General features: G+C 36.6%; 1 protein-coding gene across 5 annotated transcripts in view; it reads left to right on the top strand.

Moving 5' to 3' along the window:
* The window catches only part of LOC110603762 (zinc finger CCCH domain-containing protein 37-like), a 40612-nt gene extending 30579 nt beyond the window's left edge, over positions 1-10033 (top strand). Inside the window, exons 7-12 of one of the 5 annotated variants that reach the window (XR_006349066.1) lie at positions 2837-2874; positions 2968-3014; positions 3182-3320; positions 8433-8488; positions 8755-8892; positions 9626-9929. Coding sequence is in view for 2 of the 5 variants with exons in the window: in XM_021741656.2 (XP_021597348.1) it covers positions 2837-2874; positions 2968-3014; positions 3182-3309; positions 8433-8486; positions 8755-8892; positions 9626-9676 (456 nt within the window). In the remaining 3 variants the exon portion in view is untranslated. The other 4 variants (XR_006349065.1, XM_021741656.2, XR_006349067.1 and 1 more) reach the window with 4 other exon arrangements.
* The last annotated feature ends 16709 nt before the right edge of the window (positions 10034-26742 follow it).

Here is a 26742-nt window from a genome sequence, read left to right on the forward strand (position 1 = left end):
CTGATGTGATTTCTATGATGACTAAAATCACGGAACACAAATTGAATGGATCTTCCGATCAGGGAATTTTGATATCTGCAGATGAGTATGCACAATTCATCCAATACCAGGCATCTCTAAAATCCTCTAATTCCTCCTCTATCACTGCAATTGCCGAGTCAGGTAACTTTACTGCATGTCTTGTGTCTTCATCCTCCAAATGGGTTATTGATTCTGGTGCTACCGATCATATGTCAGGTAATTCTACCCTTTTGTCCAATCTTGAGTCTCATACATCGCCTTCTTATGTTACTCTTGCTGATGGCACTAAATCTTCTGTCATGGGTTCTGGTCATGTCAACTTAACCCCTTCTCTTTCTGTATCCTCTGTGTTATGTCTCCCTAAGTTCGCATTTACTTTGCTTTCTGTGAGTAAACTCACTTGTGCATTGAATTGTTGGGTCTCATTCTTTCCTGATCACTGTGTTTTTCAGGATCTTTCGACGAAGCAGATTATTGGTAGAGGGAGTGAGTCAGAGGGTCTTTACGTCTTGGATCAGCAATTACCTCGATCTCCTCGATCTCTGGTATGCTCCACGCGTTTAACACCTTTTGATGTTCATTGTCGTTTGGGGCATCCTTCTCTCTTGGCTTTGAAGAAGTTATAACCACAATTTCATTCTTTGTCTATTCTAGATTGTGAGTCTTGTCAATTTGCCAAACATCATCATTTACCTACACTGTCTCGAGTCAATAAACGGGCTTCGTCCCCCTTTGAGTTAGTCCATTCAGATGTTTGGGGTCCTTGTCCTGTTGTGTCTAAGTCTGGCTTTAAGTATTTTGTTACTTTTGTTGATGATTTCTCTCGTACTACTTGGTTATTTTTAATGAAGAGTCGTTCATAATTATTTTTTATTTTTTGTGCATTTTATGCTGAAATCCAAACCCAATTCAATACTTCCATCCGTATATTGCAAAGTGATAATGCTAAAGAGTATCTCTCTGGGGAAGTTCAATCTTATTTGTTACAAAAAGGGATTCTTCATCAGTCCTCTTGTGTTGCCACTCCTTCACAAAATGGAGTTGCTGAAAGAAAAAATCGACATCTTCTTGAAGTAGCCAGAGCCCTCTTATTCCAAATGAAGGTACCTAAATGTTTTTGGGCTGATGCTGTATCCACTGTTTGTTTTTTGATCAATCGCATGCCTTCCTCCATCCTTCATGGTGATATCCCTTATAACATTTTGTTTCCCACTAAATCTTTGTTTCCTATTGAGCCACGTATCTTTGGTTGTACTTGTTTTGTTCGTGATGTTCGTCCACAGGTTACTAAATTGGATCCCAAATCACTCAAATGTGTCTTCCTTGGCTACTCTCGACGTCAGAAAGGGTATCGTTGTTTTTCTCCTGATCTGAATCGGTATCTTGTGTCTGCGGATGTAACATTCTTTGAGTCCACTCCGTTTTTTCCGCCATCATCTGTTTATAACACCCAGGAGGAGGAAGACGACCTCTTGTTATACACTGTTCGCTCTCTTTCTCCTCAGACTGCACCTACACCCTTCGCTCATGTGCCAGGTCGCCCTCCCATCTTTCATGTGTATTGCAGACGCTTAGAGGACTTTGACTCTGTTCCGCTACCCGCTTCTTCGTCAACCGATCCTGCTCCTACTGATCCTTCACTGTCTGATTTGGATTTGCCCATTGCTCTTCACAAAGGTAAACGTACTTGCACTTATCCTATTTCATCTTGTGTCTCTTATGATCAATTATCCTCCTCTTCTCGTTGTTTTGTCACTGCTTTAGATTCTATTTCAATTCCCAAAACTGTTATTGAGGCTTTATCCCATCCTGGTTGGCGTGCTGCAATAAGAGGAAATGATGGCCCTTGACACTAATGGTACTTGGGAGTTGATGTCCTTGCCCCAGGAAAGCAGGCTATTGGGTGCAAATGGGTGTTTGCTGTGAAAGTAAACCCTGATGGATCTATTGCTCGCCTCAAGGCCCGTTTAGTGGCCAAAGGTTATGCACAAACTTATGGAGTTGACTATTCTGATACATTCTCCCCAGTTGCCAAGCTTGCATCTGTCCGATTGTTTATTTCCTTGGCGGCTACTCATGATTGGCCTTTGCATCAACTGGATATTAAAAATGCTTTTCTTCGTAGTGATCTTCAGGAGGAGGTTTATATTGACCAACCACCTGGTTTTGTTGCTCAGGGGGAGTTAGGTAAGGTTTGTAGACTTCGAAAATCCCTTTACGGCTTGAAACAGAGTCCTCGGGCATGGTTTGGCATGTTTAGTGACGTGGTACTGTTTGGAATGAAGATGAGTAAGTGTGATCACTTAGTGTTTTATAGAAATTCTGATAGTGGAGTAATTCTGCTTGTAGTATATGTGGATGATATCGTTATTACAGGAAGTGACATTGCTAGTTTTTTCTTGTTTTATGACTAATAGATTGCATCAACTGTTGGGTTGCATTTTTTAGGCTGACAATAATTGATGCTGATGTTGAAGTAGGTGTATGTAACTATGTAACAAAAAAAAGTGACAACAATTGCTCTTTGGACCAAAGCTTGTATGTTTTGGTTGATTAACCCTTCATATCTCTGCTACTTCTTCCAGCTGATTGTTTAGTTGGTTTTGAGGTCTTCCTAAAATTGCTTTACATAGATATATATTTTCGCCTTTGGAAAATTGATTTTATTTGATGTTACACATTAATTTATATTTGCTATAGAGCGGGAAACTTAGCTGCTTGATGTAATTGGTTATTAACCCATAGTGCTTTGTCTGTGTTTATGTGTTACTCTTTCTGAAATTTTATTGTTTAACTAATCCTTTAATTGTTATAGGGTGAACTGGATTGTCCGTTCTACCTGAAAACTGGCAGGTATGAATTTGGCTATTTATGCAGAACTTTTTGTTATAAACTAATAGGAACACAAAAGAGTGCGGTTATTTATTTATTTATTTTTGCAATCAGTTGCAAGTATGGTGCCATTTGCCGCTATAATCATCCTGATAGGAATGGTATGTAGACTCTGGTGATTTTAGTTTGCGACTGTTAAATCTAATTTCTGCATAACTCATCTTTAACTCTTTATGTTCTAAATTTAGTTGCCAATGTTCTTCTGCTCTCCAGAGTTTAGTTGTTGCATCATCTTTAGATAACTTTAATTGGTGATATTGTGTTGTAGCAATCAATCCACCTGCTGCTGCTGTAGGGCATCCCATCGTAGCCACTCTTGCAGCTAATCTGAACATTGGAGTTGTTCCTGCTGCCTCGATTTATCAATTTATGGACCCTAGATTGGCTCATTCAACGGTAAATAAGATGTAAAGCATATACCTTTTTCAGTTGGTTTTGTTTATTTGCAAGAATGACACTGCTCATGTAAATGTATGTGCTCGTGCAGGTTCATCTGTGCATGTGAGGGTGGGGTTGAATGTGTGTGGGACAACAGGAATAAGAACCGTGTCCTTTTATTTGTAGTAAGTGGTTGGGGTGGGGGAGGGAGGTCAGGGGATGGTGGAGGAGCCATTTAGGCCTTAGCTAAAAGTTCATGAATGTTAATTGCAGTTAAAAGGGGAAAAAAAAAAAAGCATTCTTTAGCATTCATTCTCACATTTTAGTAAGCAAAGTAGCCGTGGGTGTAGTCAACATGGTCTGGGATGCTCTCTGTTGTGAATTTAAGGATTACAGCTACCTTGCAATAAGTATTCTTTTGTGTTTGAGAGCTCCATGTTCTGTTTAGTTTTTAAAATGAAATCAGGAAGAAACTATTGTATTGCATTTATTTGTACTATATATATATTGTTGAGAAAATGTATCGGGTCCAACTCACTTGGAAAAGCAAGCTCCAGAGGAAGGAGGAAGGTGGGGAAATTGTGCAAGTCCTTATATTTAGTATCAAAACTATGTCCCAAACCAATGTGTGATAATACACTTTCCTCATGCTCTAACATGAATATTTGGAGCTTGAAATTTGCAAGTATAAACATCTGCTAATGGTTCAATATTGAAATAGGGATAGGCTCTAATATCATATTAAGGAAATGAATTGTGCCTAACTCACCATAAAGGTTAGCTCATGAGGAGAAGAGTCCTCAAGGTTTTATAGGGACACATTATTGTTATCCCAAATCAATGTAACACACACGTACACATATTCTCGTATTTATGATGTATGTAAGACGTTTTATCGAGCTGAGAAAAGTGATAGGACTCTGACCTATTTTATGGATTTTAAAAGAGTGTACGAGGAACTTAATGTCTTGATGCCTTTTAGTACAGATGTGAAAACTCAACAAGCTCAACGAGAGCAAATGGCTGTTATGAGTTTCCTCATAGGTCTCCCTCCAGAGTTTGAGGCAGCTAAATCCCATATTCTTTCTGACTCTGAAATATCATCGTTACATAATGTTTTCACTAGGGTGTTGCGTACAGAATCTCCAATTCCTTCATACACCACTAATGCTCTTGTTAATCACAATGACACTGGCAAACAAAATAACAGAGGTGCGCATAGGGGAGTCTTAATGGTGGTAGGGGATCTTAGCGTCCTGGGGAATTAGTTTCTACTTCTGACTCTGGTGGAATCATTTGTTATTACTGAAGAAACTTGGACAAAAAAAGAAGTAACTTGGACAAAAAGAAACGAAGTGACTCAGACAAATCTTTTTTGTTGATAACCTTAGACCAAAGGTCTTAAAATCAATAATCAACGTGGGTTCTGTTCTATTGGGCGTCTAAAAGTTCACCTAAATTAGACCGAACCTTTTGTGTCAGGCTATTGTTCTCTTGTTCCCTAAAAGTCATGGAATAAGACATCGTCTTCTCAATAAGTCTTAAATGGTGCAAATGGCAGTTGAGGTCTTTCCTGATCAGGAAATTTTGATATCTGCAGATGAGCATGCACAATTTATCCAATACCAGACATCTCTGAAATCCCCTAACTTCTCTATCACTACAATTGCCGAGTCAGGTAAATCCACTGCATGTCTTGTGTCTTCATCCTCCAAATGGGTTATTGATTATGGTGCTACCGATCATATGTCAGGTAATTCTACCATTTTGTCCAATCTTAATTCTCATGCGTCATCTTCTTATGTTACTCTTGCTGATGGCACTAAATTTTCTGTCTTGGTTTCTGGACATGTCAACTTAACCCCTTCTCTTTTTGTATCCTCTGTGTTATGTCTTTCTAATTTCTACTTTAATTTGCTTTCCGTTAGTAAACTCACTTGTGCACTAAATTGTTGTGTCCCATTCTTTCCTGATCATTGTGTGTTTCAAGATCTTTCGACAAAATAGATTATTGGTAGAGGGCGTGAGTCAGAAGGTCTTTACATCTTGGATTAGCAACTATCTAAATCTCTCGCATGTTCCACGAGTTTAATGCCTTTTGATGTTCATTGTCGTTTGGAGTATCCTTCTCTCTCGGCTTTGAAGAAGTTATGTCCACTGTTTCACTCTTTGTCTATTTTAGATTGTGAGTCTTGTTAATTTGCCAAACATCACCGCTTACTTACAGTGTCTTGAGTCAATAAATGAGCTTTGTCCCCATTTGAGTTAGTACATTCAGATATTTGGAGTCTTTGTTCTATTGTGTCTAAGTTTGGCTTTAAGTACTTTGTTACTTTTGTTGATAATTTCTCTCGCACTACTTGATTATTTTTTATGAAGAGTTGTTCAGAAATTTTCTCTATCTTTTGTGCCTTTTATGCTGAAATTCAAATTCAATTCAATATTTTCATTCGAATATTGGAAAGTGATAATGTGAAAGAGTATCTTTCTGGGGAATTTCAATCTTGTTTGTTACAAAAAGAGATTCTTCATTAGTCTTTCTACGTTGACACTCCTTCACAGAATGGAGTTGCCGAAAGAAAAAATCGATATTTTCTTGAAGTAGCCAAAGCCCTCTTATTCTGAATGAAAGTATCTAAATGCTTTTTTTGATCAATCGCATGCCCTCCTCCATCCTTTATGGTAATATCCCTTATAACATTTTATTTTACACTAAATCTTTGTTTCCTATTGAGCTACATATCTCTGGTTGTACTTGTTTTGTTCGTGATATTCGTCCATAGGTTACTAAATTGGATCGCAAATCACTCAATTGTATCTTTCTTGGCTACTCTCGACTTCAAAAAGGGTATCGTTGTTTTTCTCCTGATCTTAATCGGTACCTTGTGTTTGCTGATATAACATTCTTTGAGTTCACTCCGTTCTTTCTGCTATCATCTGTTTATGACGCTCAGGGGGAGGCAAATGACCTCTTGTTATACACTGTTCGCTCTCTGTCTCCTCAGACGCTTCTTGCATCTTCCGCTCATATGCCAGGTCGCCTTCTCATTTTTCATGTTTATTCTAGATGCTTAGAGGTTTTGACTTTACTCCACTACCAGCTTCTTCGTCAACAGACCCTGCTTCCATCGATCTTTCACTGTCTGATTTGGATTTGCCCATTACTCTTCGCAAAGGTACACGTACTTGCACTCATTGTGTATCGTGTTTTGTCTCTTATAATCAATTATCCTCTTCTTCTCATTGTTTTGCCACTGCTTTAGATTCTATTTCAGTCCCCAAAACTGTTATTGAAGCTTTATCCCATCCTGGTTGGCGTGCTGCAATGGAAATGGAAGAATAAATGATGTCCCTAGACACTAATGGTACTTGGGAGTTAATGTCCTTGCCCCAGAAAGGCGGGCTATTGGGAGTAAATGGGTGTTTGCAATGAAAGTAAACTCTGATGGATTTGTGCTCGCCTCAAAGCTCGTTTAGTGGCCAAAGGTTATGCTCAAACTTATGGAGTTGACTATTCTGATACATTCTCTCCAATTGCCAAGTTCGCATCTGTTTGATTGTTTATTTCTTTGGCAGCTACACATTATTGGCCTTTGCATCAACTGGATATTAAAAATGCTTTTCTCCATGGTAACCTTCAAGAGGAGGTTTATATTGGGCAACCATCTGGTTTTGTTGCTCAGGGAGAGTTAGACAAGGTTTGTAGACTTCGAAAATCCCTATATGGCTTGAAACAGAGTCATCGGGCATGATTTGACAGGTTTAATGAGGTGGTTCAACAGTTTGGAATAAAGATGAGTAAGCGTGATCACTAAGTGTTTTATAGAAATTTTGATAGTGGAGTAATTATGCTTGTAGTATATGTGGATGATATTGTTATCACAGGAAGTGACGTTGCTGATATTACGTCCCTAAAAGAATTTCTCAAAACACAGTTTGATACAAAGGATTTGGGCTCCTTAAAATATTTTTTAGAAATCGAAGTTATGCAGTATAAGAAAGACATTTTTTTATCTCAAAGAAAATATGTTCTTGATTTGTTGGCAGAAACAGAAAAATTGAGTGCTAAGCCTTGTAGTGGACCAATGACTCATAATCTTCAACTTACCATAAAAGACAATGACTCATTTGCAGATCCTGAAATGTATAGAAGATTAGTTGGCAAGCTGAATTATTTGACGGTGACTCATCCTGATATTACATATTTAATGAGTGTGGTAAATCAGTTTATGTCCTCTCCTACTGTTGCTCAATGGGATGCTCTGAGACAGATTTTTTGCTACTTGAAAGAGGCTCCAGGACGAGGTCTCCTCTATGGTAACCATGGGTACTCAAATATCAAATGCTTTTTTGATACTGATTGGGCAGGCTCGAAGGTTGAGAGGAGGTCAACCACTGGATATTGTGTTTTTGTAGGAGGTAGCCTGGTCTCATGGAAAAGTAAGAAGCAAAATGTGGTCTCTCGTTCTAGTGCTGAATCTGAATATCGAGCCATGACACAAGTCGTATGTGAAGTTTTGTGGGTGCATCAACTGTTGAAAGTGGTTGGCTTCACAATTTCGATGCCTGCTAAGTTGTGTGATAATCAAGTAGCTACCCACATTGCCTCCAATCCAGTATTTTATAAGAAGACTAAACACATCGATATTAACTGTCATTTTGTTCGTGAGAAGATCTAACAAAAGATAATCTCAACAGACCATATTCGAACTGGAGGACAACTAGGGGATATCTTCACTAAAACTCTAAATGGAATTCGAGTTGATTATATATGTAACAAGTTTGACTTAACATCTATGCTCCAATTTGAGGAGAGTGTTATAGGTTATAGAAAGTAAATATGTTAATATATAAAGTAAATATTGATAGATGTGTTAGTCGCTTAATCTTAGGGATTGCATGATTATAGCCTTGATTTTCTTTCCTTTCTAGATACGATCTCTCATGTATAAATATGTTGTAATCTCTATTGTAATCGACAACAAATATTACCTTTCTACACTTAGGATGACTGTAGTGTAGCTTTTAGTAAAACAACTATCATGACACATCAGGTTTTTTCTTTGCATTTTGGCACTATTGCAAACTAAATTTCGTCTTATGCATTGGCACTCATGCATTTATTTGTTTGCCAATTGCAGCTGGGAGTGGGGTCCACTGTCTACCCTCAACGGCCTGGACAAACAGAATGCGATGTGTGGTTCTATCCTTCTTATTTTACATTCAACACATCTTATTATTAGAAGTTGGGAATTCTGTTGATTACAATTTTGCAAATTATTGTGTATTGCATTCCTTAGACTTTCATTTGGAAGCATTTCTTTTCTCTGTGTTAGAAAGTTCAGAAATTATTTTTCCTTTTCTAGTGCTGATTCATTTCATTATTTTGTTGTGATAACTTGATTCCTTTTTGCACGACTTCCTGAATGATATGTATTTTGTTTCTACCGTTTTCAATTTTAGTACTATATGAAGACTGGCGAGTGTAAATTTGGCGAAAGATGCAAGTTCCATCACCCAATTGATAGGTCTGCATGGATGGCAATGCAAGCTCAAGCGCAGACTGTTAAGCTCACTCTTGCAGGATTACCCAGGAGAGAGGTATGAATTAGTGCCGTGTATTCACATTTTCTTTTTCAGTGAGATTGAATCACTTTCTGGGAGAAATAATGTATTTATTCTTTCATGGGTGATCCTGGCAGCTTTGTTTACATAGCTAAGAGAATTTAGAAAATGCACATTAAGAACATATATAATTGTAGTTTCTGTTTTTTCTTTTTTAATTTTGAGTGACTGGGGAGTCAATAATGCAAACTATCTCTACTGCCATACTACTAATATACGAAATTGGGAATGTCTTGTTTGGATCATTTTAGGATGCGAATAATTCAACTATTTAGCATGTCATGATGACTTATAATTGAAGAAATTGAGTTTTTTTTTTCTTTTTTGGAAAAAGTGTTAATATCTATATTCACCACACCACCGAGAATTGCCTGTTTTGTCCATTTTAGCATCTGACCATTTGAGAAAAAGAAGAAAAAAAACATGTATTTATGCTTTGGTCCAAATTGGGTCCAAGCAAGAATTGCCGTGATTATTTAACTAGTTTGCATGTGTAGATTAGATTTATTCATTATTTTTTTAACATATACATATATATTATATATATATGGCAAGTCTTAACTTTTTGCAAATGCTTCAGATGATAAGGTGTTTAGTTTTTAATCTTAATCTGCAGTCACATTGCCTTGGTGATAGAATCTTTCTAGTCTTAAGAATGGTAATTGAATCTTTTTAGATAACAAGGTAACATTCAATTACTCCTTTTCAGTTTCTATTTGTTCGTGCACAGGAAAGGCCGCTGAAGCAGGCCTTGACCTGATCCCCTTTAGTCCATTGTTCAACCCGAGGGCTTTTGTGGCTCCTTTTTTATGTCCCTTGAAGTGATGGTGCTTTTTGTGGTTACAATATTTTAAATTTACTTTCATATGTATTTTGCTCTTTTTTCATCATTAAATTAGACTTTGTAAATTCATTCAAGGAAAGTTATTGACCAATAAGTTTTGCTTTGTAAAAGAACAAAGTTACAATTAAAAATCCCATTGAAAATTTTATATAAGAAGTGTGGAATAAACTTGGACAGGGTGCGATTCACTGTCCATATTACATGACGACCGGCACGTGCAAATATGGAGCAGTATGCAAATTTGATCATCCGGCCCCTGGAGAAGTGATGGACATTGCAGCTTCACAAGGAACATCCTCGTATGCTGGTATTTACGTGAATGGGGCTGAAGCTTGAACAGCAGGACTATGAGCATTCCTTTGTTTTATTGTTATTGAAAGATATATATTTATTTTCATATCGGATGTATGCCTCATTAGTGTAGCCAATGAAATGAACAACTGCAGAAATTCTGTCGTTTTTACCTTTTATCCTAATTTATTTTCAGCAAGTTGAATATCTTGTGGTGTAGAGTAGAGTTTATATATATATATATATATATATATATACATAGGACTTGTGAGGCCACATTTTTTATGAAATATGATCTTGCAAGTTTCGCGTTAAGGTTGTAAATTTCTGTTTGTTAAAAATGTTAATTTTAAAATATATATTATTTCTTTTAGGTATAAATAATCTTTTTATATAAAAAAGTCAATATGGAGATAAAAATATTGTAATAAGTAAATTTAAAAGGATAATACAGAATAAAATATTTTAGCCGTCAAAAGAACAAGCTTTCATGAGTTTTTCTTTTTTCTGAAAGAAGCTTTTAGGAGTTTACATGACTAAAACACTTTTTTGGTGACTTTATTTTTTTCCTTTTTGAAATTGATATGACACAATAATTGCTTAAGGTAAACTGTGCTGTTTTTCGAAAATAGGACCACATGACAAGAGTCTAATTAGAGGATATTCGGTTCCATTGAGAAAAGAGAAGATTCGAATACTTTAGGTCTCAGTAAGACTCGCCTCAACTACGGAGTGAGACTCTACAGGAAGTTACTGTTAAAGAGTGTAAATTCAGTAGATTTTCATTACATTAACCATGGGATTCCCTATCAATTAGTCGGTACTAACGAGATTTTCAGGAGTTTCGATAATTAATTTCATTTTTTTACAGTATAAAAGCTAATGATTGCAGAGACCAGGGAACACATTTCTTACACTACTCTTGAATTCTAAGCAATCTTTATATTCGCCATTTTCTTCAGTTTACTGACTTAAGCGTTAGAGTAGCTGCCGTAGGCATCAACCACCTCATATTCTCTTTTTTGCAGAGTGATCAATCGCGGCACAATTTCATTTCAGTCACATCATTTGGTCTTGTTGTTGGGAAACTCCATTGAATTATCTTCATTTGAATTAAAATTGGTCTCTTATTCCCTTTTTCTTAAAAAGAAAATTTTCTTTTTTTTTTTTTTAAATGACTGATAATTTATGAATTTCTACTAAGGTTGCTATTAATGAGGGTACTATCATTTATTCCGCTTCTGGCAGTGAATAAAACACACATTCTATGGTCAATGAAGCAGATTTCAACAATTTGAATAATGAGTAAATGCTCCAATACATTAAAAGACTGCAGGCCATGATGAGTCGCAAAACTCACAAATTTTTTCTAATTTCATTTCTTGATTTTACTATAATTTTGATACAAATATTTAATTTTAATTTGAATTTAATTTTGTACAGGTTTGTGAGCAAAATTTGAGAAAAAGAGACGAAAAAGACTGAATTAAAGGATTTTTGCACGCGATGGGCAGATAAGATAGATTTTACCACCTAGGATAAGATCAGCTTCAAGTGGGTCAAATTGAATTAAACTCAATTAGTTTAGGATAGAGATAAGATAGAAATAGTAGATTTTAATTTAAATTATTAAGTTTTATCTTTTTGTGCTCGTAACATTAAACCCAGAGAATCATATTCTACCTCTCACTCTCATTTCCTCTCTTGCTGCCCCTTCACCACTCTCTTCTCCATTTTTTTCTCCTCTTCTCCTTTTACTTAATTTTTATAATTTTATTATGGCCATGAGTGGCTAAACATTTATTTTCAGTTAAATGTTAAATTAATTTGAGGTTTGTTCAAGTTGTGAGGTTATGCACTACAACTCTCTTCAACTTATTTCTATTTTTTGTCAATTTTTGATTTCGAGGAACACCACCTACATTGTTGTTTTCTTGAGAATTCAAGAGGTCTATTGAATCTCTTGGAAAAATAACTTATAGCTAATTAATCTAATTAAATCCGTAATTGTTTAATTGGGTTGTTATTAACGTATTAGTTTATGTTAAGAAATTGGCTCTCTTAATGCAGTTACCTAATTAAATCTACACGCGTGTTGGGGTTGTTAGTTAACTTGAAATTAATTTAAGCGTGAAGCGGATTAATTTATTCATAAAGAAAGAATTGGTGGGATTCGCGTGTTTGACCACTATAACCAAACAACAGATAATAAAATGAATTATTTTTTTTTAAAATCAATGATCAATTGCAGAACACCTCAATTTGATCACCTTCAGCTGAAAGTTTTAATTAATTATTTGTTTCTCAATTTTCAATTACATTATTTATTTTTTTCTTTTAAGTTTATTTTTATTGGCTTGCCCAAGGCAATACCACTCTCATTAAAAAATTCTCTTCTCACTTTTTGTATTAAACTACTCTTCTATTTCAAATTGATCATTTAAATTAAACAGGATTAAGGTCTCTGTGGGATCGATACTCACTTATCCTGTCTACAAGTTCTTATCAATCAAGAAAGGGAAGTAAATTTTAAAATTGACGGATTTGACACCCGTCAAATTTTGGAGCCATTGTCGGGGACCTCTAACAATTTGTTTTTGTTTTTATGACCAGATCTGAGAATAGCAGAATTCAGTTTGATCCAGAAATCGAGAAGACTGCAAAAAGGTTGAGGAAAGCAATCAAGTTGCAAAAACAGGCCAATTCGGGAGCCTCTTAACCATCTGCCCGATCACCTCAATGCATCAATGAGACCTCATCTTCAACACCAATCGAGCCTCCAATTGACACAAACCAAAGAGACAATATGGCCGCAGCTGCTGCCGTTGAAGAGCAACCCCTTTGCATCACATACCTAGTACTGAATGCACCCTTGGAATTATGAACATGTATGATTCATATGTTACCAAAATTTCAAAGTTTAGAGAATGAAGACCCCATCGTCATCTAAAGGAGTTTTATGTGGTTTGTTCAAGTATGAGACCACAAGGTATAACTGACGGACAAATAAGGTTGGTAGCTTTTCCTTTCACTTTAATTGAATCTGCTAAGGATTGGCTACTATTTGCCCCCAGGTTCAATCACTACTTGGATGTAAATTAGAGACTTATTCTTAGAAATATTTTTTCCAGCGACCAAAGCATCATCAATAAGAAAGGAAATAAGTGAAATTAAACAAAGAAAAAATGAAACTTTACATGAATATTGGGAAAGGTATAAGAAATTAATTGCAAGTTGTCTAAAACATGGAATCACTCCAAAATAGCTTAACCTTCACTTCTATGGAGGACTTTTGCCATTAGAACGAAGGATGATTCATGCTGCTAGTGGAGGTGCCATTTTAGAAATGGAACCAGAAGAAGGTAAAACCTTAATCTCAAAAATGGCCGCCAATTCTAGACAATATGGCCAAGAAAAGGACATTCCAAGAAATGCCAATGAAGTAAGTATTGCATTTTTTAGATTCTAAAATCTCACAACTAACAACTGCAATTCAACAATTGGCTGCAAGGAACAATACACGAACTTGTAGTATTTGCAAACAATCTGACCATCCCACAGATTTGTGTCATATCCTTCAAGAAGGAGAGCAACAGGTAAACGCCATTGGAGGGTTCAATGGACAACAAAGGAAGTATGACCCATTTTCAAGCACTTACAATCCAGGGTGGAGAGATCATCCAAACCTTAGCTATGGGATTAGACAACAGAACTTCCAGCCAAGAGTAGACTATCAAACTGCAAATTCAGGTATGTCTCTAGAAGACCTTGTTCAATCCCTTGCTAATAGCACTATTGCTTTTCAACAGGAAACAAAATCGAGCATACAAAATTTGGAGAATCAAATGAGCCAACTTGCTTCATCAGTGAGCAAGCTGGAATCTCAAGGGAAACTGCCCTCCCAAACCATACCAAATCCAAAACAGAATGTAAGTGCAATTATGTTGCAAAGTGGAAAGGAGTTAGAATCTGCCAGCCCGAAGAGGCTTGCCCAAGGCAGTACGGCAGACCGAAGGCAGAAGCAGAAATAGAGATTCTAGGAGAGAAACAACCCCAGAAATCTCAGGAAGAACAATCCCCAATGCATGTAATGCATCCGCCTTTTCCCAAAAGATTTGCTCAATCAAAAAGAGAAAAGGAAGAGAAAGAGATTTTAGAGATTTTTCGCAAAGTCCAGATAAACATACCCCTTCTTGAAACTATAAAGCAAATACCCAGGTACGTGAAATTTTTAAAAGACCTTTGCACTAATAAAAGAAAATTGTATGAGCACGAAAAGATTAAAGTAGGGGAGAATGTATCAGCTGTACTCCAAAGAAAAATTGCACAAAAATGTAAAGACAAAGGCATTTTTACTATATCATGTAAAGTTGGAAGCCTTGAAATCAAGAAGGCAATGTGTGATTTAGGAGCTTCCATAAATATTATGCCTTTGTCAGTTTATTTTTCTTTGGATGCAAGTCCTTTGAAACAAACAGGAGTCACACTCCAACTCGTCGATAGATCAAAAGCTTATGCTAAAGGCGTGTTGGAGGATGTTTTGGTCCAAGTGGGAAAATTAATCTTCCCAGCAAACTTTTTTGTGTTGGATATGGAAGATAACAATTCATCCAACTCTACATATTTATTGCTAGGAAGACCATTCCTTAGCACAGCTAGAACGAAGATTGATGTGCACGAAGGCACGCTTTCAATGGAGTTTGATAGAGAAGAGGTAAAGTTTAATGTTTATGATGCAATGAAGTATTCTAATGATAATTTGTCTCTTTGTAGCATAGATGTAGTTGATCCTTTCGCTCAAGAAGCATTTGAATTAAGCAAGGAAGATAAGTTGGAGGTAGTTTTAATCGAAAACTTGATAATGGACTACCCTGACAATAGCACATTGAAACTCGATGAGGAAATCATAGAAACAATCTGTTCATTGGACACTTTGAGTCATAAGGCACCAGAACTTGAGTTAAAATTGCTTCCAACTCATTTGAAATATGCATTTTTAGTTAGTAATAACACATTTTTAATCATAATCACCTCCAAGTTGAATACTTTAAAAGTAATGAAGTTAATTTGGGTGTTGAATGAATATGAAAATGGAAGTGGATGAAGCTTGACTCGCGGTTGTCGAAGCCGGTAAAAAATAACCTCTCTGGTTATCAACAATTTTACAACTATAGATAGTGGTGAAAGGATCGAATCCATAGGGAATTGAGAACTTACCTATTTTCCTTATCAAGACCAATAAAATAAACTGAAACAAAAATAAACTAAAAAAGAAATAAAATGAAATGAGATAAACGGAAAGCAAAATAAACTGAAACGAAATAAAATTGAAAACGAGATAAACTGAAAACGAGATAAACTGAAAGCGAAATAAAAATAAATTACAGTAAAAGTAAAATGGGGGGTTTGAGATTGATTTGATTAACAAACTACTGAAAGCAATTAAAATAAGCGAATAATAAAATAAAAGAGAAATAAATAATAAGAAAGCTCTAGTTGAAGAGTTGGATCCACTTCAGTTGTTGGGATTGATCATTGACACTTAGTTTCTTTTGATTGATTCAATAGATTAGTTATGGAGATGGAAAGCGCTTCTCACCACCATGTCTCTCCTTATGATTAAACCAATTAGGGAACGTCCTCTAATTAATTACTAATTAACAAATTGCCAAGGAACATCCTTGGGCCTTAGGCATCAAAACAATTGTTAATTGCATGAAGAGATAGAGAGATCCAATCCTAACTACTCAAATGCATGAGATGTTAGGGGTGAGCATTCGGTGGGTTCGGTTCAAAACCGAACCGAACCGAATAAACCGAAAACCGAAATTTGAGTGTTTATGAAAACCGAACCGAACCGATTTTGGTCAGAAACCGAATCGAACCGAACCGGTCTGATTCGGTTCGGTTCGGTTCGATTTGATCGGTTTCGATTTTTAATAATTTTTTTATTTTTTACACTTTATTTTTAATATGTTAAAATTTAATTAAAATATTTTAATTTTAATATGATTTAATTTCTATATATTATTGAAAAAACATATTATTATTACTAATCGGTTCGGTTCGGTTTTTTCGGTTTTTTTCTGATCAAAACCGAACCGAACCGAAATAACCGAAATTTTTGAAATTAAAAACCGAACCGAACCGAAATATATAAAAAACCGAACCAAATTTTCAAATCGGTTCGGTTCGGTCGGTTTTTTCGGTTTGAACCGAATACTGCTCACCTCTATGAGATGTTGCTAGATCATACAATTTCCTTGGTTTTTACACCAAGTGTTCTTATGTTTGAATAATCCAAACAATTACGGACTTAAATCACCCAAACTAACATATTATTACATTGCAATCAAGAATCAATTGGTCATATTGATCAAAACAACAAAGCAACAATGGAATTAAGCATGAGATTGTATGAATATTGAATAACAAAAAGATAAACAACTTATGTTCAGATCTCACAATCCATAAAACAACCAAAGTTTCAACCAATCTTCAACTAGATAAAAGATTTCAGCCTCTCATGGCTGAAACAAAAATCAAAAATAAAAGAAAAGAAGAAAGGTAGAAGAAGAGATGTGAATCCCGTAGGTGTCTCCAAGGGGGGCTTGAAAGAGCATGGGGAGGCTCCTTATGTGTCTTTTTATACTTGAAAAATGTTGTCCTAGATGATACTTGCTTCCTAATTAGTGAAGAGGCTGCCCAAGGTGTCAAGAGGCTACCCAAAAGACTTCAAGAGGCTGCCCAAAATGCCCTTGGTCCAAGATGTGCCATCCATGCACATGTGAGAAGGGAAAAACGTGGGGCATGTGTTCAAGTGCAAGGAGTGGGGCCTTTGGTCTTTGCTTGCTGCCCAAGTGTCTTCAAGATGCTGCCCAAGGTGCCCAAGACTTGCCATCACACTCTCCTTGCCGCCCATGCACTAATAAGGAAGGTGGAGCCTCCTTTGCAATTTGAATTTTGAATGTGCAAGGCATGAGGTGGCAAGCATGTGATCTTTGGATTTAGCTTCCTTAATAAGCTGGATTTTGAAATTCAAAATTTGAATATGAAGCTTGAAGATTTGAATTTCAAAATACTTTCCTTATTTGGCTCTTCATTTATGGCAACTTGAGACTTGGCTTCTTGAATAAGGAAAAGGCTACTTGGAGATTTGAAATTTGAATTTCAAATTGCTTTAGCTGAATGTTCTTTCCTTCTTTGCCACTTTTCTTATTTAGAACTTTCTTTATTTAGCTTGACTTGATTTCAACTTGGTAGGCTTGCACTCTTTTGCTCAAATTAAGGCAGTTTTAGGGGGATTTTCTTCAAAATGTCCTTTTACTCCAATTTCTGCAAAATAATATTAAAAGCACTAAATTAAGCAGAAATCATGTAAATAATCATCAATAATATCAAGATAAAATGGACTAATTTATACTCTATCAAAGCTTAACATACCACTGTCCAGCCTAGGACAATAAACAAGGGCGTTGCTTGGGAGGCAACCGAAGGTTACAGGCTTGCCCAAGCCTGTAGAGTCACAAGTAAGTCTCCTTTTAATTTCTCAGTTTTAATTAATTTATTAGATTATTTTTGGAGCAGACTGGACCTTCTGGGCAATTCGGGAATTTAAGGAACCTTTTTGGAGGTAAGTCGTTATTTTTGTTGCTCCATAAAAAAGGTAAGTTTTGTTCTACTTCATCTTATTTTCTATCAAAAAATAAAAATAATAAAATAATAAAATAAAAATAAAAAATAAAATAAAATTAAAATAAAATAAAATATAAACCTAATTCTTTCTCTCCTATCATCTTCATCTTATTCTTTTTTTTTTCTTTTCTTTTCTTCATTGCAGATGGCCTCCTCCCACGCCGCTTCTTCTATCGCCGGGACCCGCCGCTCGTCGCACCACCACCAGACCATGATCCCATCGAACACGGTGACCAAGCCTTGCACACAGGCTGGATCAGCAGGCGCTCCACCACGCGCTAGGCGCAATGCGCTCTAGCATTTGCAAATGAGATGAGTTATGATGATGAGGAGGTGAAACCTAAGATCCTGAATCAACTTCAAGACCGAAAAATACAACCCAACCACCACCAGCTTGAGTTCCATGCGACTTACTCCTTAGGAAAGTTTTCTTTAACTTTTATTTTATTTTGTGGACTTCCCCCGTTTGATTGAATTTTTTCCACATTGAAGACAATGTGAGGAGTAAGTGTGGGGGAGATGTGGTATGTAAATTGAAGTGTTTTTCTGTTTGTGATTGAGGAGATTGATTGATGATTGATGAACATATATATCTGTCTATATTCTGAAATTTTTGGAATTTTTATTCTTTTTCTGTTATTTTTCTTTGAGTTTTTGCTATTTGAACTAGAGGCTTGCCTAAGCTTATAAACACTTGATCTGTTTTTATGATTCTCAGCAGTTGCTCAACACTTGCACTTGCTAAATTGTTTCTCAGATTTAATTGATTTTTAGTATTGGCATCATTTTGTTCAAAAATATAAAAAATAAAAAATAAAATAAATAAAAATTTTTTACAGCTCTTTACTTGCCATGAGAAGTTGATATGTCCTTTATTAAAGAATTTACGTTATTATGCCATTTGTATGCTGGCTTAAATAGAATAAATTTATCATTGTTCATTTTCTTAGTTTTATTTTTAAGGTTTGTTTTGAAAGCTCATGAAGTATGGTCCTTTTTTAAATAGTTAGGTAATGAATGCATGTTCTTTTAACTGAGTTGCTACCCTTTGTTGATAATGAATTAAAGGACATTTTCTAGACTATATGTTTATATGGAAATTAAGGGGTGTCATCAAAGGAAAATAAGAAAAAAATAATAATAAAAATAAAAATCAGAAATAAATGCACTCCTACGACCCACTCCTCTAGTTGCTTGATCAATTGGTTACCAATCCGATGGCCTAAGTAGTGCAGTACTTGGTGTCCCCTTAAGGTGATTTCTTATGGAGAAATCGGTGTTTGGGAGAGTATTACCCCTTTTGGGCCGTTTAAAAAAAACTCGCCCATACCTTTTTATTAGGTAACTATGAGTGGAGTTAGTAGCCACCTGAGCTGAATAACCTGGGGCAAGTGGCTCAGTAACCATTTGTTTTACGTTCACTTGATCGGTTTCAGGCAAGATATAATAGGAAGTGAAAATAATAAATAATAAACCCCCAAATCTTTAAATTTTATTGGTCTAGTTAAGAGTTCCTAAGATTCTATTCTTTAAAAAGGGCAGTTTAATATTATATGACATTTTAATATTTTATGTGTTTGAAATTGAATTGAGGACTAACTTTATGTCTTAAGAAACACGTTTTAAATGTGAAACTTGTTGAAGTGAACTTTGATGAAATTAAGCTATTTCTGCTATCATCATATTGCATGACAATTTGGTTCTTTGTTTTGGACAAATTTAATTTTAAATTGGTTGAGGACAGGGTTGTTTCTTATTGTTTCATTTTAATTTTTGTGCTTGAGGACAAGTAAAGGTGCAAGTGTGGGGGAATCTGATGAGCGCAAAACTCACAATTTTTTCCTCATTTAATTCCTTGATTTTACTGTAATTTTGATATAAATATTTAATTTTAATTTGAATTTAATTTTGTACAGGTTTGTGAGCAGAAGTTGAGAAAAAGGGACGAAAAAGACTGGATTAAAGGATTTTTGTACTGGAGGTTACAACCTTGACCAAACCTATAACCCAAGGCGATGGGCAGATAAGATAGATTTTGCCATCTAAGCAAGGATAAGATCAGTTTCAAGTGGGTCAAATTGATTTAAACTCAATCAGATTAAGATAGAGATAAGATAGAAATAGTAGATTTTATTTTAAATTATTAAGTTTTATCTTTTTGTGTCTATATAAAGGCTCCTAACATTAAATCTAGGGAATCATATTCTACCTCTCACTCTCATTTCCTCTCTTGCTACCCCCCACTCTCTTCTCCATTTTTTTCTCTTCTTCTCCTTTTGCTTAATTTTTATAATTTTATTATGGCCATGAGTGGCTAAACATTTATTTTCAGTTAAAGGTTAAATTAATTTGAGGTTTGTTCAAGTTGTGAGGTTATGCACTACAACTCTCTTCATCTTATTTCTATTTTTTGTCAATTTCTGATTTCGAGTAATACCACCTCTATTGTTGTTTTTTTGAGAATTCAAGAGGCCTATTGAATCTCTTGGGAAAATAACTTATAGCTAATTAATCTAATTAAATCCGTAATTGTTTAATTGGGTTAATAACAAGTAGTAATTAACATATTAGTTTATGCTAAGAAATTGGCAAATTTGATTTAAATAAAATGCGTGTTTTTCTTGGTTAAGTTTGAGTTTTTCTCTCTTAATGCAGTTGACTAATTAAATCTACACGCATGTTGGGGTTGTTAGTTAATTAGGAATTAATTTAAGCGCGAAACGAATTAATTTATTCATAAAGAAAAAATTGGTGGGATTTGCGTGTTTGACCACTATAACCAAACAATAGATAATAAAATTGTAACGACCCGGAAACCGGACCGCTACCGGCGCTAGGATCCAGATCGACTTAAGGTCGCCGGGACCCGTAGCAAGCCTAACATACATCCTGGACACCTGTTAAATCCCATACATGATCAAACATAAACATGAAACTTTAAACTTTTTCTTTCCTTTACCAAGCTTAACCTGTGCATGCACAAACCCATAAACATAAAACCCCACACTGGAGCCCTCATCAAATGCTCCAGTTGGGTCAACATAACATATATCAAGCTTGGTTCAGCGTTTCTCAATATAAAAACATTACATAAAGATCATGAGACAATGGGATTAACCAAACACTCGGGCCAAGCACAACTCTATCCATTATATTTCATTATAACATTTTACATCTTATTACACATCTTTATATTACATCATGTCCACTTCTATTGTATTACAATACATAACCGTAGCCATAACCTGCTGACCTCCTGAACTATCTCTGTCCCTGCAAACCTGGGGTTAGGGGAGAGGGGTGAGCTAAAAAGCCCAGTGAGCAGAAACTATAAAAATAATCAGTTCATTAAAACATATGCTATCATGGAATGCATCACATCACAAACAAATCATATCAAGGATGAATTTGTCACCAATAGCCCTCTACATAGTAATCTCATATCATAACAAGTTCAGCAATACTCTGTGCCAGGGGCGATACAGCCACACCTAGTCTTACTCTGTGCCAGGGGCGATACGGCCACACCTGGTCTTGCTCTGTGCCAAGGGCGATACGGCCACACCTGGTCTTGCTCTGTGCCAAGGGCGATACAGCCACACCTGGTCTTTCTATCTCATATCTTATCATACATGTCATATCATGTCATACTGAGGGCTAGAGGATCATCCAATATCCATCCACATCGTCATCATCGTATTATGCAATGCATCATATTCGTGAATTCTAATGCAAACACTCTATTACATAACATGGTATTCGTGATGCATGAACATGCTTAAAACATTTGATTCATTTGTTGAACATAAAGTTCAGTTCTACTCACCTCTGGCTAGCTTTGGAGTAACTCTGAAGCAGCTACCATTGCTAAACACCTCGGTTCCTCAGGTCCGATCCTACACAGGTGGACTCAAGTGAGGGACCAAACATACTCTAAACACTTCCCCAAAAACCCCCTAAAACATCATAAAACAATCATAGAAATCATGCAAAAGAAGGCTGAACAGGGCACTTTCAGCGGCAGGTTCGGCGGCCGAAAGTCCCTCCAGAGCCGAAACTCTGCCACTTTCGGCGGCACCTTCGGCGGCCGAAAGTGGTTCCAGAGCCGAAACTCGTGCATGTTCGGCGGCACCTTCGGCGGCCGAAACTCCCCTCCAGAGCCGAAAGTCCAGCTTTCAGGGGCAGGGTTCGGCAGCCAAAACAAGCCACCACAGGCAGGTTCGGCGGCCGAACCTGAGTTCTTCTCGAAGGGCAGAACTCAGTCACCTCATGCACGAACAGCCTCCAAACCTTCCAAAACAACCCAAACCTCACATGCTCTCTCCCAAACATGCATACACACTCCCTCATGCATATAGGGCACAACTAGCTTAAACTACCCAACAAAACATCATATAAACATTCATTGAGCATAAAACCCACATAAACCTAAACATGCACATCTACCCTCACACAAGCATCAAAACTTCTTAAAACTTGCTTAAAACAAAGAGAAGGTTGTGGATCTACACTTACCTCTTGAAGATCGAGGGTTGGTGCGATCCCTAACTTGGAGATGGGAGAAATCTAGCTCATTGGGTCTCCAAGCTCCAAAACTTGATCTTAAGCTCAAAACTCTTCAAAACAAAGATGAAGTTCATGAAAACTTAAGAGATTTGAAGAAGAAGCATAAAAACAGCCAAGGGAGAGCATGAACTCATCTATGCCCGAAAAGAGAGAGAAAACTCGTCCTTTTTCCAGACAAGGGGCCTTTTATAGGTGGCCGGCCAAACCTCCTTCGGCGGCCAAACCTACTTCCAAAATCTCACCACGTTCGGCGGCCGAACATGGGTTTGGCGGCCAAAAATCTCTGGCATCGACAGAATTCCAGATTCCAACGGAGATTCCGCCGGAAGGTAGGGATTCCGATGCCGGAATCTAGCCGGGTATTACAAAAATGAATTTTTTTTTAATCAATGGTCAACTGCAGAACACCTTAATTTGATCACCTTCAGCTGAAAGTTTTAATTAATTATTTGTTTTTCAATTTTCACTTATATTATTTATTTTTTTCTTTTAAGTTTATTTTTATTGGCTTGCCCAAGTGACAGTGCGGTTGTCGAAGCCGGTCAAAAATAACCTTCTTGGTTATCAACAATTTACAACTGCAGATAGTGGTGAAGGATCGAATCTACAGATAATTGATTACCTATTTATTTTTCTCAATCAAGACCAAGAGAACTAATTGAAAACACAATTGAAAGCTGAATGAAAGTAAAGTGCAATAAAAGTAAAAAGGGGGGTTTTGAGGTTGATTTGACTAACAACTATTGAAAGCAATTAAAACAACAAGTAATCAAAATAAAAGAGGAAATCAATATGAGAAAAGTCTAGTTGAAGATATGGATCCACTTTGGTTGTTTGGGTTGATCATTAAGACTTAGGTTTTCTTGATTCATTCAATAGATTAGTTATGGGGGTGGAAAACGCTTCTCACCACCATGTCTCTCCTTATGATTAAATCAATTAGGGAACGTCCTCTAATTAATTACTAATTAACAAATTACCAAGGAACGTCCTTGGGCCTTAGGCATCAAAACAATTGTCAATTGCATAAAGAATGAGAGAGATCCAATCCTAGCTACTCAAACGCATGAGATGTTGCTAGATCATGCAATTCCTTAGTTTTTACACCAAGTGTTCTTAAGTCAGAATATTTCCAGCATTTACGGACTAACAAATATCCCAACTAACAATCAATCAACTTTGCAATCAAGAATCAAGTGGCCAATTTAATCAAAACAACAAAGAAATCTTAGAATTAAGCACAATTGCATGAATATTGAACTAATCAAAAGCAAACACTTTATGTTCAGATCTCACAACCCTTTAAACAACCTTAGTGTCAACCAAACTTCAACTAGAATTAGGGTTTCAGCCACTCATGGCTGAACCAAAACAGAAAATAAAAGAAAAGGAAGCAAGAAGATGAAGAACTAAAGGGAAGAACCCTTGGAGAAGCCTTGGCAAATCCTTGGAGAAGTTGTGTGGAACAAAATCTGCCTCTTCATATCTTCTTAAAGCCTTTAAATAGGACTTGAGAGGCTGCCTAGGGTTTCTTGGTTGCCCAAAGTGCCCTTGGTCCAATATGTGTATGTGAAGGCAAGAGAAGGGCTTTTTGGTCTTTTAATTGCTCAAGGTGTGTTCAAGAAGCCTTCTTCACATTATTCATGAACTAAAGAGAAAGATGGAGCCTTGATTTGAATATTGAATGTGCATGGCATAAAGTGAAAAACATGTGATCTTCAAGATTTGGCTTATTGAACAAGGAGGAGGCTATTCGGAGGGACTTTCGGCTGCCTAAGTCTAGTTTCAGCGGTAGGACTTTCGGCTCTGGAGTGAAGGTTCGGCAGCCGAAGGTGCCGCCGAAGATGGGTGACTTTCGGCTCTGGACCAGACTTTCGGCCGTCGAAAGTGCTTCCGAAAGTGACTGAGTTTTGGATTCCAAAAGTGCTTCCGAAGGTGGCTGAGTTTTGGCTTCCGAAAGTGCTTCCGAAGGTGACTTTTCCATTTTTGGCACTTTTTGGTATTTTTAAGAGCATTTTCTCCAAATTGTTCCTTTACACCTAATATCTGCAAAACATGATTAAAACCACAAAATTAGGTAGAAAAGGTGTAAATAAACATCTATAAGATCATGATATTATGGACTAAAATGTGCTCTATCAAATACCCCCACACTTAGCTTTTTGCTTGTCCTCAAGCAAATAAACATAGTCAAATAAGCTTTCTTTGCTCTAGATCCTTATTTCCACTTAAGGTCTTACTCTAGACACCTATTTTGAATCATTGCAGTGAAGAATATATGCATGAAGATTACTCACCTTCTTTCCTTGTTTTCCTTTACTTACCATGGCTAGGATTTGTTTTCCTCAAGAGAGACCATACATGCACATTTTTGTTAAGAACTTTTCTAGCTTTTGGAGTGACTTGCCCTTACCTTGAAATACTTTATTCAGACTTTTGCACTTAGATTTTCCTTGAAAAAGTCACCAACCTTTTGATGTGGAGGTACATATTTGTGATACCCACCCCCAGTTACTCAGTTGGTCACCTTTCCAAGTGGCTACTAGCTTTGTTCTTAGTCTTTTGACCATTGGAACAGTTTTTGATTTTGTGCTTTTGAGGTCTTTGCCTTTGCTGAATTTTCTTTCTCTCAATGATTTGGGCAAATCAACACCAATTGCTAAATTAAGTCTCATTAAGTTCATTCACACAATTTTCAATTTATTCTCATCAATTGAGGGTCATCAATATATTTTTCACCATGGAAAACTCAAAGATTCAATTCAAAAAGCAATTCTCAAACATGAATATAACTCACTGCAATTGATTCAACATAAATTTAAAGAGTTATCACATCAATGGGTTCATGGAAAGAAAAACTCATCCTACATAGTTCATTAGTTTGAGTAGAGCAAAACAAAAAGAAGAAGAAGGTTGTGGTTGTGTGTGTTTTATTGAAAGCATAAACAAATTAAAATTCAACTGTGGCTAATTAACTGAAAGAAACGCAAAACTAAAGAGAAAAGAAGAAATTTTGCATTCTGAAAGCAATTCGCAGAAGAAAGAAAGGAAGAAGAAGAAGAGAAGAAGAGAGAGAGGGAGAGGAAGAAAGAAGAAGTATGCACCCCCACACTTAAATCATGCATTGTCCTCAATGTAAAAGAAAAGAAGAGAACAAAGGAATCTGAATACTCCCCTGGGGTGCGGTGTGCATGGTATGATCACTTAGGTAGAGTGAGTGACGAAGAAATGTTCGTCTGGAAAGTCTTCCTTGACTGGACAAGGCGTGGAGCTAGATGGAAGCCGGCTGAGATGGTTGGCTACAAGATTTTCTTTGCCCTTTTTGTCTCTTATTTCCATATCAAATTCTTGTAGGAGAAGAATCCATCTAATGAGTCTTGGTTTCGCTTCCTTTTTCTTGATCAGATATTGCAAAGCTGCGTGGTCAGAATAGACAATGACTTTAGTTCCCAAGAGGTAAGGTCTGAATTTCTCCAAAGCAAACACAACTGCCAATAGCTCTTTTTCAGTTGTTGTGTAGTTGCTTTGTGCAGCATCCAGTGTGCGAGAGGCATAGTGAATGGCATGGGATGAGTTTCCCACACGTTGCCCCAAGACTGCTCCCACTGCATAATTGCTTGCATCACACATGATTTCAAATGGCAAGTTCCAGCTAGGTCCCTAAATAATTGGGGCAGTCACAAGCAATTCTTTAATCAAATCAAATGCCTTTTTGCAATCTGCATCAAAATCAAATGTTACATCCTGTTGGAGCAATCTGCATAATGGCAAAGTAATTTTTGAGAAATCTTTGATGAATCTTCTATAGAATCCTGCATGGCCAAGGAATGACCGGATGTCTCTAACATTTGTTGGGTAAGGCAGATTTTTTATGGTATCCACCTTAGCTTTGTCCACTTCAATGCCCTTTGCTGAAACAACATGACCTAAGACTATACCTTGATTAACCATAAAATGACATTTTTCATAATTAAGCACAAGGTTAGACTCAATGCATCTTTGTAAGATCTTTTCCAAGTTGGCAAGGCATTCCTTAAAAGAGTTGCCATGCACTGTGAAATCATCCATGAACACTTCAATTGTCTTACCCACATAGTCAGAGAATATGCTCATCATGCATCGCTGAAAGGTGGCAGGCGCATTGCATAGACCAAATGGCATTCTCCTAAAGGCAAAAGTGCCAAAAGGACAAGTGAAGGTGGTCTTCTCTTGATCCTCTGGAGCGACTGGAATTTGATAAAAACCTGAATAACCATCAAGACAACAATAATGAGACTTACCTGCAAGCCTTTCTAGCATCTGATCAATGAATGGTAGTGGGAAGTGGTCCTTCCTCGTGGCAGCGTTGAGCTTCCTATAGTCCATGCAAACTCTCCATCCATTCTGAACTCTTGTGGGAACAAGTTCTCCTTCAGCATTTGGTACAATGG

Source organism: Manihot esculenta, chromosome 16 (assembly GCF_001659605.2).
Source record: "Manihot esculenta cultivar AM560-2 chromosome 16, M.esculenta_v8, whole genome shotgun sequence".
Classification (NCBI taxonomy): domain Eukaryota; kingdom Viridiplantae; phylum Streptophyta; class Magnoliopsida; order Malpighiales; family Euphorbiaceae; genus Manihot; species Manihot esculenta.